Source organism: Sarcophilus harrisii, chromosome 6 (assembly GCF_902635505.1).
Source record: "Sarcophilus harrisii chromosome 6, mSarHar1.11, whole genome shotgun sequence".
Taxonomy (NCBI): domain Eukaryota; kingdom Metazoa; phylum Chordata; class Mammalia; order Dasyuromorphia; family Dasyuridae; genus Sarcophilus; species Sarcophilus harrisii.
Genome location: NC_045431.1, coordinates 156,579,417 through 156,593,625, shown reverse-complemented (window position 1 = coordinate 156,593,625; position 14,209 = coordinate 156,579,417). Strand labels below are relative to the sequence as shown.

The 14,209-nt window shown below is 34.4% G+C and overlaps 1 protein-coding gene across 1 annotated transcript in view; it reads right to left on the bottom strand.

Moving 5' to 3' along the window:
• Window positions 1-14,209, bottom strand: part of CNOT6L (CCR4-NOT transcription complex subunit 6 like) — a 78,706-nt gene that overhangs the window by 16,928 nt on the left and 47,569 nt on the right. Inside the window, 3 exon segments of the mRNA XM_031942456.1 lie at window positions 8,199-8,353; window positions 9,594-9,751; window positions 12,685-12,753. Of these exon segments, the coding sequence (XP_031798316.1) occupies window positions 8,199-8,353; window positions 9,594-9,751; window positions 12,685-12,753 (382 nt within the window).

Genomic DNA, 14,209 nt, shown 5'->3' with positions numbered 1-14,209 from the left:
TCCATTCACTAACTTTACTGTTTGTGTTCTCAAACATCTCAATTATTAAAAATGGACAATTCTACACTTATTCCTTTCTAAATTACTTCATTCTACTTTTTACCTTCCTCCTCTTTCTCTTTCTTATCCTGAAAATACAATCAATTCTTCAAATCAGATCCTCAATTCCCGTCGTCCTCCCACCCCCATTTAACTTCCTCAAAATCCTTTGAAGTTAGAAAGTTCTGAATGGAAACCTCTTTCTGCTCTTCCTGTTAAAATCTGAGCATTGGCCCTAAAGTCAGGAAGACCGGAGTTCAACTCTGGCCTCAGACTCTGTGTGTGACCCCTGAGCAAGTTATTTAACTCTCTCTGCTTCAGTTTCCTTATTTGTAAAATGAGCTAAGGAAATGGCAAACCATTCCACTATCACTGTCAAGAAACATTGTCCTAACTTTTTCAATCTTTTGATGTTGTTCTATTATTTCCTGCTACCTCACAGAACACTGATATCTATGTGACATACGCTGGATTTTGGGGATTCTCTTCAATAACCCACTTCTTTTTCTTCTAAACTACTTTCTTTTCCATCTAATTCTGTCAAACATTACTCTGACGCCCTACCTAATTTCTCTCAGGGTCTCCTCCATCTCAGGACACAGCATTACGAATCTCAAAGCCACAGTCCATATCTGAGTGATAATTCAAACTGGTTTTTCTTCACCATATTTGCTCACCAATACTACCCACTGTATTTCCAGGGTTTATACTTTTGGACTTCTTCAAGGCAGCTCACAATTCTTAACTGCCTCTGCACAGGGAAGATGGGCATTTGTGTGCCCTACCTCTAGTAGGGAAACATGCAATTTGTTATTCCTTTTTAAAAATTATCTCAATGTGTTAGTTACTCCTTCATTTTTATTACTGATAAAAATGTTGATAAAAGTGGTTTAAATACAGAACATTTCCACTGGTAAAACAACAGAAAATTGCACATGCACAACATGCACAACTAAGAATGATTTCATCCTAGATTATCAAGCTGTAAGGGACCTTAAAGGCAATCTTTCAACAAACTCACTTTATAGATGTGAGACCAGAGACTCGGGAGGATAAATGACTCATCCAAGGAAAATTTTGTTTGTTACAAAAAATTAAATTTTTTTTCTTAGAAATTTTCTTTTCTTTTCTAAGAAATTCAAGAAATAAAAAGTAGATCAGGAAAACCAATCAATGCTTCAAGAAGTCTGGCAGTACATTCACTGTGCCACCCATAATTGCTCATCTTTGTGTTTTGTGTTTTTTTTTTTTCTTTTTGGAGGGAGGAGCCATACCACCTCAGTTGTTCTGGCATGCTCTTAGTTCTTCTACTGAACTATTTTGTTCTTACACAATTAGCACATGCTCATTCTTCTCCCCCAAATGACCCTGATTATGGTTTCCCAATTATTAACAAAAATAAATGCTGTATGGTAAACATTAATTTGATGCAAACACTGCTGAGAGTAGTTTTCCTTTCTCCAACTGTTTCTGCATCTTACTCCCAAGAACTATGAAGGGAGAATCTCAAAAATTCCACAAATAGTGGATTCCAACTCTGCAGTTCTGTAGTCTGTGACTGCATAATATGACTAATGAGTAGTATAATAGGTAAGGAATGAGGTTAAGCTTTGACAGAATTAGTTTCTAATAAAAACATCCTAGATGCAGATTCATAAATATTAATCAACATTGAGTAATCCATAGTTTGGTTAAAGAAAAAAAAGCTATAACTGGGTTAAAAAAAATTGGAATATTTATCCCAACTCAGTATTTTACATATCCTGTCTTCTCAAAACCAGGAGGTAACTCTCCAGGTATCACTCCTCTAGTTTTGGCCCTCATCACTAATGGAATAAACATTGGTCTTTCTGATTTCGCTTTCCCTTCCAATCTATCCTTCATTGCCACTGCCTATGCAAGTAGATAAATAAATGACTGTCATAATTTTCTCTATTCAAAAAATCTTTAGTAGTTGTCTGTAACATACAAAGTCTAATTTGTCATTTGAGGCCTTATAACAGTGTATCCTAAACTACCCTCTTTCCAGCTTTATTTCAAACAGACTTTTTTTGTCAAACTATTTTTACCTCAATAAATTATAGCTCCTTTTTTCCTTCAGGAACTTCAAATGAATTTATTATTGTTCTACTATTTAACAGTATAACTGGGAAACCACAATAATCTTTCACCAATCTTATGATTATAAATTACTTTAATTTCTTCATTGGAAAACTGCATGTTTATATCCTTTGACCATTTATCAACTGCAGAATTGCTAGGGTATGGGACCTTGCAGAGAGAGAATACCGAGGCTACCTCAACCTTTGGTGCACATTAAGTTTTCTGCCATGTTGCAGAAACGCCCTTGTAGAGCAAAGAGCAGTGATTTGTGACCATGGATGAGGTTTCGGTCTGAGGGTCATAGCTAGTTGTCTGTGAGCATGGATGCTTTGACAGGGCTTCTTGCCTGTGAGTGGGTTGTTAAATTGCTGGGTCAGCTCTCCTCCCATTGGCAGATACCATGCATGTGCAAAGCCCACAAGCCACCTCTCTGAATGGCGATTGAGACTGCCTGTTTACTCGCTGATCACACTTGCAAAAAAAAGTGTATCAACAAGGCTGTGCTGCATAATAAACTCTTTTCACACTCTATGAGGATCCTGCCTCATTCATCTTGCCTCTGAGATCAAAGAGCTCATATACTTCGAGCTTTTAAGATGGCCACAACATAGAATAACTTGTACTCCTACAGATTAAACAAAGTTCTTCATATATTTTTGATACATAACTGTTTCTCATTAAGTCTTCTTCCAACTCCATTTCTTTGCTCCCACACTTCCTGTCTGGAATGGTCTTTTTAATCACCCCCACTCTACTTCTAATCCATGAATTCTTTCCCCTTTTTCAAAGTTACGATTTTACTTTCTTTAATAAAACTCTCCCAAACCTGGAGGTGTTCTTTCTCTCCTCAGATTTTTATAGCACTCTTCATATGACCTTCTCATTTGCATTTCTGCCTAACTTATAAGATGATTATGAGTGTACATCTTACCTCCTTTCCACAAATAAGCTCCTTGAGATCAGCATTGTGACTGTAGGCAATTTCCTATTTGTATTCACAAAGTCTGTCACTATATCCTATATGTGGAAGGGTGTTAAAATTTCAGTACCTTGGGAGAAAATACAGCTAACCATGGGACCTGAGGCGTTAAATCCCTCACTTATGTTGACCTGCTCCTCAATAGTGCCCTTACTAGTCTGAACTGCATTCTGAAACAGAAGCAAACTAAGAGCTAGGTGAGTCTCTTCTCTGCTTACTATTGATATTTAACCATCTGTCTTAAATTATTTCTTCAACAAATAGAAATTAAATATTTTCTGTATCTGAAGCATGTTGTTAGATACTAGAGAGAAAAACAAAATTTCAATAAGGAGCATTCACTCTACCAACTCTGTTGCTTCCAAACATAGCTTTTTAAGCATTGTATTTGTATTTGTATGGATTTGTATTCCATTTTATAGGATGTAAGTCTCAGACCATTGGTGTTTTTTTGACCTCACTGACAGACAACCTTTAAGTCATTCTTTCCATTACCAGGTAGGTGGCATAGTACATGGACAGGCAAATCTGAAATCAGGAAGGTGTATGGTCAAATGCAGCCTCAGGCATTTCTTCATTGTGTGATTCTGGGCAACCTACTTAACCCTGTTTGCCTCGGTTTCCTCATTCTATAAAATAGCTGAAGAAGGAAACAGCACAAACCATTTTAGTATCATTGCCAAGAAAACCCCAAACTAAGACATGATTGAAATGACTAAACAATAAATATTTCCTTTCCTTTAATTTTCTGTAAATGTCCTTTTTCAAAATCAAAATATTGCTTAAGTAGACATATTACTTTCTTTAAATCTTTTTTTAAGTGTTAATTTTTTTGTATGTTTAACTCAAAACCTTGTGATCAAGGATGTGATCAACAGATGACAAAGAGACAACTACTCTGATATATAATGAAACCAACATTTGCCTACAAATGATAAAACCCCACAAATGGACTCTTCATGGCTGTCCGAGGTTTAAGACTATGACCTCATTATGCTTAGCAGAAAGGATAAAAGGAGGATCCTTGTCTTTAAAGTCTCTTGAAATCTTATTTCTATTCCCAACAACTAACACCAACATTAAGCACATAGTGAAATTAATGCTAGTTAAGTGAATAATATTTCAGATTACATACTTAGAGTGGCAGTTCCTCAAATTCCTCAAATCTTATGCTTGTCAGAGTCTTTAATAAAGATCTAGCTTGAATCTAAATTTACTTTAAGAAATCTACTTTTTCTAAGCTAAGGTAATTTTTCTGTTGATAAGCACATTCTCTTCCTTCTCTATACAAAATTCTAGACAACATAACCTGCCCAAAAACTCCTTTTATTTAAAGGACAAGTAAAATTGTCCGTTTTACTAGACAATTTACTTCCACACTTGACGGAGAACACCAAGCCTAGAGTAAGGAAGACCTCAGACATTCACTAACTGTAAATCTGATCAAATCAATTAAGCCCAAGTCTGCCTTAGCTTTCTAATCTATAAAACAGAGATAATAGCTTACCTCCCAGAGCTGTTGTAAAGATCAAAAAAGTTAATAAAGTGATTCTTAGTACAGTACCTGGTACACAGTGGGTACTACTATCTTCAAAAAGAAAGGGGTTTCTATCAGTTGTACTTAGTACCTTGTTTCAAGTTCTAGCCCAAAATATCTCTTTCTAAGATCAAATCAATCATATTGAACCATGCCAAATTAGATAATTATTGTCTCTATCAACTCCAATGGCTTCACAGTTTGTAAAGATTCCAACATACTGGTACAGATAATTAAATAAGGTTGGTTGGTAAAGAGACGCAAATGTGCTTAGAGACAATAATAAGGTCAGAAAAGCCCATCTGGTAAAGCTAGAGGGGATGTAGGTAACTTGGAACAAATAATGCATTGTTGGTAGAGATATGAACTGATCTAGCCATTCTGGAGAGCAATTTGAAACTTTTACCCAAAGGAGTATGAAACTGAATACCTTTTCATTCAGCTGTGTCAATATTGAGTCTGTGTCCCAAAGAAATCATAATAAAGGGAAAAGAACCCACATATAGTGGTAAGGAACTGGAAATTGAATGGATGCTAATTCACTCAAATGGAGAATGGCTGAATAAGTTATAGTACATGAATATTATAAAATATTTTTCTATAAGAAAGAATAAACAGGATGATTTCAGAAAAAACTTAGATGAACTGATGATGCTGAGGGAGGTGAGCAGAAATCGAAGTACACTGTCCACATTAACAGCAAGACTATAATGATCAACTATGATAAGACTTAGCTCTCTTCCGAATACAATGATCCAGGACAATTCCAAAAGACGTGGGATAGAAAATGCCATCTGCCTTCAAAGAAAAGTACTATAGAGACTGAATTACAGATTGGAGCATACTATTTTCACTTTTTTTTTTTTTTTTGGGGGGGGGGCGAGGGGAGAGAAGGTTACTTTTTCTGTCTTAATAGCTTTTTCCTTTTATTTTGATCTTTTTCTTTTACAACATGACTAATGTGGGAATATTTTAAATGATCCTAACATGTATAACATGTATAATCAAATTGCTTGCTGTATTGGGGAGGAAGAAAAACTATTTTTGGAAAAATAAAATACTACTGAATGGAAAAAGCCCACCTGGACTCCTCTCTCTTCTCCTTCAAGCCTCTCCTCATTATATGGCAAAAGCTGAGTGAAGGTATCTGTACTAAAAAAAGACTGCTCTAGAAGAAAGAGTCTGAGACTCAAGAGAAGTGATCAGCATAGATCCCAAATCTTCAACATTTTATACTTGCAAGATGAAGGGTATAGTATGTTACTGCCTATTCTGAACTTTAGTTTCTTCATAACAAAATGGTGTACTAATACACCATCAATCCCATGGAATTATTATTAACATAGGATTTTGTGCATCTTACACAATTAAATTTATTGTTTTTAACCAACAGTACTTGTTTTTGCTTACATATCCTGTTATGTTCTCAATGAGATTATTAAAACCTTAAACATAAAGCTTACATTTTCCATGTGCTAGGGAGTATTACTTCCCACAACCTTAACTAGGACTTCCCCTCAAACCATGATGGATACAGCCAAAAACATTGTGCTCAAAAATGTGAGCATCAAAATTTATCAAACTGTGAATACCCTTTGATCCAGCAATGTTTCAGGATCTTAAAAGAGGGAAAAGGACCTACATATGCAAAAATGCTTATAGCAGCCCTTTTTGTAGTGGCAAGGAACTGGAAACTGAGTGGATGCTCATCATTGGAACTATGCTCAAAAAGTTATCAACGATACTGTATGAGGATGTATTCTGATGGAAGTGGATTTCTTTGACAAAGAGAAGATCTAACTTGGTTTCAATTGATCAAGGATGGACAGAAGCAGCTATACCCAAAGAAAGAACACTAGGAAATGAATGTAAACTGCTTGCATTTTTGTTCTTCTTCCCGGGTTATTTATACCTTCCCTTCTAAATCCAATTCTCCCTGAGCAACAAGAGAACTGAACTGTTCGGTTCTGTACACATACATTGTATCCAAGAACTACTGTAAACTATTTAACATGTATAGGACTGCTTGCCATCTGGGGGAGGGGGTGGAGGGAGGGAGGGGAAAAATCGGAACAGAAGTGAGTGCAAGGGATAATGTAAAAAACTACCCTGGCATGGGTTCTGTCGATAAAAAGTTATTTTAAAAAATAATTAAATAAAAAGAAAAAGTTATGGTATATGAATGTTATGCAATATTATTGTTCTGTAAGAAATGATCAGGAGGATGATTTCAGGGAGCCTGGAGAGACTTACATGAACTATGTGAACTAAGTGAACTATGTGAACTAAGTGAAATGAGCAGAATCAGGAGATCTTTGTACATGACAAGATTATTCGATGATCAATTCCGATAGATGTGATTCTTTTCAACAATGAAATGATTCAAACCAATTCGAATTGTTCAGTGATGAAGAAAGCCATCTAACCCCAGAGAAAGGACTATGGGAACTGAATGTATTTTACAACATAGCATTTTCACTCTTTCGTTCTTGTTTGTTTGCTTTTGGGTTTTTTTTTTTTTAATGGTTTTTTTTTTTAATGGTTTCATTTGATTTTTCTTGTGCAGCACAATAATTGTATAAATATGTATGCATACATTAGATTTAACATATTTCTTCCATGTTTAACATATATTGGACTGCTTGCCATCTGGGCGATGGGAGGGAAAATTGGAACACAAGGTTTTGCAAGGGTTAATGTTGAAGAAATGTTCATGCATGTTTTGAAAAGTAAAAAACACAAGAATATGAGCATTATCCAGAACACTACCCTTGGGGACATCATTCAAGGCAGCAAACCTGGTAAAGATAGGTCCAATATCCTCAACACCAAACTGCTAGCCACTGGGACAGACAGGAAAGCCAACCAAGATGGAGCAGCAAGGTGGAAAAAGGTGACAGGCTCATTTATCACCCACAACGTTGGGACACCACAGCTCTCAGGCCTTTCTGTGCCCCAGAGCCCCAGGAAAGAACAGTGCACTACCACTCAAACCACAGGTCCTGCCTCCAGCATTCATCCAAAAGAGCCACTATGATTTGAGGAAGCACAACAGTCACATCAAGAAAAATCCAGAATCTGTCATTCTTGGCACCATCATAGTTCAACATCATATCTGCCTTGTCACTGAATCTAACAACTTCTAAGCCTCTCCATAGAACTTGCCTTTCAGTCTGTTATTTCCAGTATACAATATGAATCACTCATGTAATAATCTTTCATATTTGCGCATTTTTTCATCTCCTTTGCCCACTTAGTCCCTAAACTCCTCACCCCTACATATTCCTGGTAGAGGACTCTAAGCCCAGTGACAACTCAAATATCTATAGAAAAAGTAAAATAAGAATAACTTAGTTTAATGAAATTATTTTGATAATAGTTGTGTCCAAAAAGCGACAGAAGAACCCCAAGTTGACTACTCACAGCTTAATTGACTTAGCAGCTTTCTCTATTACCTTATATTATTATTATCCTATATTTTAAGTATATAAGAATTAGGAAACAATGACTATATCATTATAGTTCATTCCCTTCACTTACTTTTCTGTTTTGAAGAATATTGCACAACCATCCACATGTTTTCTCTCCTGCTCAGACATGATTTTGGCACGTGACTTAGGAGAAAAAAATCCATCATATCCACGCTCCTTTAATGCTGGCAGAAAGAGGGTGAAGTATTGCTCTGTTTCCACTTCCTAAGAGAAGAGAAGAATCTAGTCATCACCTACAAGACACTGAGGAAAATCTAACAGAAATATCAGAGAACTCAGGACCATGAAACAAGGAAGCATTAATTTAAAATTAAGAAGGATCCCCACACCCACTACCTATGTTTTTAATAACTAAAATCCAAGGTACATTAAAAAATAGCCATTAAGAAATAAAAATAATCATATTACAGTATAGATATTTTCATAAATAAAAAAGTCAAATAATGGGTAATGATAAAAGTCAAATAATTTTTTTCAATAAAGAATAAGTATTTCTCATTTTCCAGTCCAGTGATTTTGCTTTTAGCCTATCTCTATTCTTTCTAGAATATCTGACTTTCAAAAGCATCATTTCATCCCGTGATACTTGTGTCTGAAATATACACATGAACACTGGGAAGAAAATGAAAGAAAAATGGCAAATTAAAATTGCATTTTGAATTCCCAGACCTGAAACACAATATTTATGGCCTATTTTAGAACTTGGGTAGGAATTTATGGCTGCAGACAGATAATAGTTAAAAACCACCAAATCTCTAACACATTTTTAAAATTATTGGTTAAAAAAAAGTAAATAAATTGCATATAAATAACTATATGACTATAAAGTATTGAGAAACTAGCAAGCAAAAGAGAGGCCACTGCACAATAATGTAGTTTCATTTCAATTAAATTTGCTTTAGCAAAGTATGACAAAATGAGGGAGAATCAAAAACTTGGCTGAAAGAGTATTAAGGAGTAAAGAAAGCATTAGCAATAGAGAACATTTGTAAAGACATTCCAACTTTCCCTCTCAGTGCTACTTCAAGTCATAAGCTTGTTTATAGGTCTCTCCCTTGAAAGTTACACATTAAAGTTTAAAATTATTTCATAATATTCTCTTGCAGAACTCTCATAAACAATTTGTTCCTAAAACTTAACTGCTCAGATTTATGAGAAATGAATCAGCCTCATAGTGAAATACAATCAAGAAAAGCAAAAGTGTCTATCTGGGACTTGTCAAATTTGGAATTGACATCAAAATGTTCCCTTATGAAAATTACCCTATTAAAAAAAAAAAAAAAAGGAATGGGGGTGGGGGGATGGGGGGTGGGGGAGTGTGTGTGTGAAAAAGTCCTCTCTGTATAGTTTCCTTTTAAGCATAAGGTACTTGTTCTCAAGTTTTGCTAATTTTTTTTAAACCAGTTTGTCTTTAAGTGAAAGACAATTTAATTTCTAGTGTTACCTGAAGACTAATGATATCTGCATCACAGTTAACAATTTCTTCCATAATTCCCTTTTTCCTGTACTCCCAGTTTAATGCCCAGGATGGGCAGTAGCCATATAGCTGCCGGGTGGCGTATTTATCACATAACACATTATAACACATAACCGTGAATGATGCTAGGAAGAAAAAGGAGAAAAAACAAGGGACAAAAAGGAGAAAATTAGGCAGCTTGCTTGTGAAGAAATATAATGTATATGCACATATACGTACATACACTAAGCACATACATATATGTTCAAGACTTATTCACCAAGAAAAAACCAAGAATTTCATTGTTAACTAAGAAACACCCAGAGCAAATTTTTCTGTTAGCTCAGATACACTAAAAATCTAATTATCCAAACTAATGGGACACTAAGTGTGAATTATAGAATCTTCTTAAAACAAATTCTCCCTTTTTACTACTAACTTAACACTGGATTTACAAAGCACAGTCTATAGCAGTTTATTAACTCAAACATATGCACTTTATTTTTGGCAGCATATAAAATGTCTGCAAACTTAAATGGTTTAGATATTCCCTGTAATGTTCTAAAAAAATAACTCATTTACTCAGTAAAATTTTCCCATGTAAATTTAAGCAAGAATTTTGCACAAATTAACAAAACCTTTATCTCATCCAAAAGTCACTAATCTTCCCTCTACCTTGTAGCAGAAGAATAAATCCATAACCTTAGTTTAAGAAGGCTGAAATCAGGATATAAAGTGTTGGCACACAAAATCTTATCTCAAGACTAATTTTCTGAGAAAAGCTTTCACTCATTGAAAAGTAAAAGGTCTATAGCCACATCTATTAAACTAAAAATCAAATATTTATTTTATAATCATGGGATAATAAAAAGAACTTTTTCAAATACAATTTATCTCCGTTTTCCCCATTCTAGGGCTATAGGCTATGGTGTGTTCCAAGGTTGAAGTGGGTAAGGCAACAGATGCTAACTAGGTCAATCCTAAAGCCAACTGAGATCCCTATAGACAATTTACACCTTCGTAGGATGTAGCACGTTAATAGATTCAAATCACTGATGCCATCTCAAAGCCAACTTAGACAATCAGATTACTAGCTTGCACATCACTTTATTATCCTTCACAGAGATACATCACTGTATCTCTCATGAGATGAGGGGCGAAGTTCTCATTTCTATTCTAAAAAGTCAATATTGTATAATAGGGAACTATGAACAAACAGAAACTGTTACCTGTCAAGTGTCAATAAATTTTTCACAAATTTTATCAAAAACCTCCATGTCTAACTAAGGAACATGAGGGAGAGATGCAAGTCTCACAAGCACTTCAAGAAATATCAAAAACACAATTATTTATGAAATCAAGAAGCTTGTATTGTTATTCATGTTTTTTTTCAGCTTTAATGAAAGAGGTAACTCAAAATCCTCAAAGGCCAAAAAATCTGCTGTGCAAGGCCTTATTCTTATTTCTAATACCTCAAAAAAGAATTGCTTAGAAAGCTTCTTTCCAATATTTAAAAAAATAAAAACAAATAGGAAATAATTAGGTTCTATATAAAGTTAAATACATTGAATTCAGAATATTTAAGTGCTTTTTAGGAAACCATCAGGGCCTATGTTTGGTACAGATCATTACTGCATCTTCAATTTTAAGAATTCCTAAATTTAAGAATACAGAGCTTCGTACTGGAAAAAGTGACACAATCCCACTAATGAACAATTTTAACAATATTGTACAATGTAATTCCATGTTATTACCAGGTAAGGCACAGCTTTGTTTTTCATAAGTAAAACATTTCTAACATTAACAAAAGGGTAAATGGATGAATGAATCTACACCCTCAGAACACCTATCTACCACCTCCAAGTACCAAATAACTTATTCCTGAAAATTCATCTCACTCTTACTCAAAACACAAAGCCAACTTTTGAAAAGAGGTTTCAGAATAATTACACACAAAACTAATATTACTTAACTCTTATGTAGAACCAAGGTAAATTCTTGCTCATTTGAACCTCAAAAAAGTTGAGAAATAAGTGCTATTGCTATCTCAATTTTATATATAAAGAAATTAGGACTAAAAAGTATGTATATGACTTGTCCAGAGTCACACGGACAGCAAATGTCAGAGAATCTGTGATTTTAGCTCTGATTCCAAATTCGAATCATTATTCTCTCCATCACACAGACAATTAATAAAAACAGGAATATTAGATGGATAAGTACTTATCAAGACCCAACAATCATGTCGTCCTGATCATCATCATCATCATATTACTAATGCTTTTTTTTTAAGCTAATTAATAACAAGAAGGTCTATATCAAAATCAGTCCTAGCCTCCAGGATAAGTGATCTCTAAGAATATTACAATGCTTTCAAAAATATCCAAGGAATGGAGTAATTAAGACAAAACCTCAAGCTGCTTAGCCACCTCTATATCATTCTTTATTGCCAAATCATCAATTATTAGAAGCAATCTAAAAGTTTAGTCATTTTTCAGTCATATCCAACTTTTTATAATCTCCTTTTGGAATTATAGGCAAAATCCTATGCCTATAGGCATAGGCAAAAATATGGGAATGGTTTGCGATTTCTTTTTCCAGCTCATTTTATAAGAGGAAATTGAGGCAAACAAAATTAAGTTCAAACCAAGGGTCCTACAGCTAATAAGTATCTATTACTTATTAATAAGGGGCTGGTTTTGAACCAAGGTCTTCTAACTCTGGGCCCAGGATATCCTGCACCAAGTAGCTGCCCTAATACTTAAAAACTCTACATTGAACTTAAAAAAAAAAAAAAAAAAAAAAAAAATCAGTGCAATTTCTATTATGCATCTTATTGACACTGTTCCTGCGCTGGTAATCTAAGCAGGTACTCACTATAAAGCCAACACTGGACAGAGTAAGACATATTTTCTTTTGAGAATCCATGAGTGGTCTAGTAATGAGAAGCATAGTGAAGTCATGATGTGATTACTGATGAGAGGCCCAGAGAAAAAGAAAAGGCATGCTATTAATTATGCATCACAAAGACCAAACAGAATTTTGTGTTTAAGTGAGGAAGTGTAAATAAAATCTTTACCTGAGGGCAGAATTTGGTCTCGTTCTTTTAGTGTAATCCATGGCCTCGGAGGAAGCTGCTCTGGATGAACTGAAAGATATATGTATATGATATGTATATTTTTAAAAATATCATACATTTTCATGCAAATTACAAATAAAGGAACAAACAGATTCTTAATTCCTGTTTAAATATAACATTCCATATATTCCATAGAGAGTATATATAACATTCTATAGAGAGTAAATATAACATTCCATAGAGAGTAATTTTAAAATGTGACAAAATTCAATGAGGTTTTCATTGATCAAATTACTGCCAAGAATAATATTTTCAAAAAACAAAACAAAAATTATATTTTTCCATAAACTTTTAAAATCCTGAGAATACTCTTGAATTCCAAATAAAATTACTTCCTCATAATCTAACACTTAAAGGTTTAAAGTATCCTCATTTTCTTCCCATTTGAACTCGAGGCATCACTGAGGCACATAACAGTATATTTTTGCTCTTACTAGTAAAACATCTTTAAAATTATTTTCAATAATTTATAAAAATTAAATGCTATAATAAAATATTTATTTTGAAAAAAAGCTGAAAGAAAAAAGTCAACAGATTTCAGTAAAGGACGATTCCTAAGAAGCCACATAACCAGAAGAAAAAAATCATGATTGTACAAAAAGGATCATTTCACTATCTACACTGTTCCAAATTTAAAGAATCGAAGTTCAGACAGAACCTCTAATCCTATCCAGACCTGAAGAAGACAGCAATAAAATATACCAGATATTTGGTCATCCAAGCTCTGCTTGAAAACTCCCAGTTACTGTAAACCTACCATCATGGGAGGCTATATTAAGACTTTTTAATCTAAATCTAAATCTAATTTTAATCTAAAATTCCACCTCCGATGCTTTACTTTCCTTGTACTGGTGGGGTCAAAATTTTTAACCCCAATACAAAACTTTGTGTGTATTCCTACTGAATTTAACCATTGGAGATTCAGTCCAATATGCTAAAATTCTCTGTTCTAAAACCATATTATAATGTTTTGCTGGACCAAAATAAATAATGAATAAATCAGAAACACACTTGGACATATAAAACTAATTCAGAGTGAAAAAAGAACCACCAAGAGAGTGGCATAAGTAATATAACATAAATGGGAAGGGAAAGGGTGCAAGAGGTGAGGTCATAGGCATTCTATTCTAGGGTCATAGACATAGACTGATACATATTGCTTCAGTCCCTGGATATATACTGATTAGTTTTGCTATCTGATTTTTTTCTTTTCTTGCTGTAACAAAACCTACATGGTTCACAGGATAGGAGAGGGGAAAGGATCATATTTAAAAAATTAAGGCATCTAAAAATAAAGGCACATGCTAAGGACTTAGATGATGACATTTTGGCAATCAATGCATTCTGCTCAACAGCAATCTAACTCTCTAATAGGAGTAACTAAGTTCTTTAGTAGGTGCCAGGATCTGGGGTCAGGAAGAACTGAGTTCAAAATCAGCCAATTGACTTACTAGTTGTATGACCC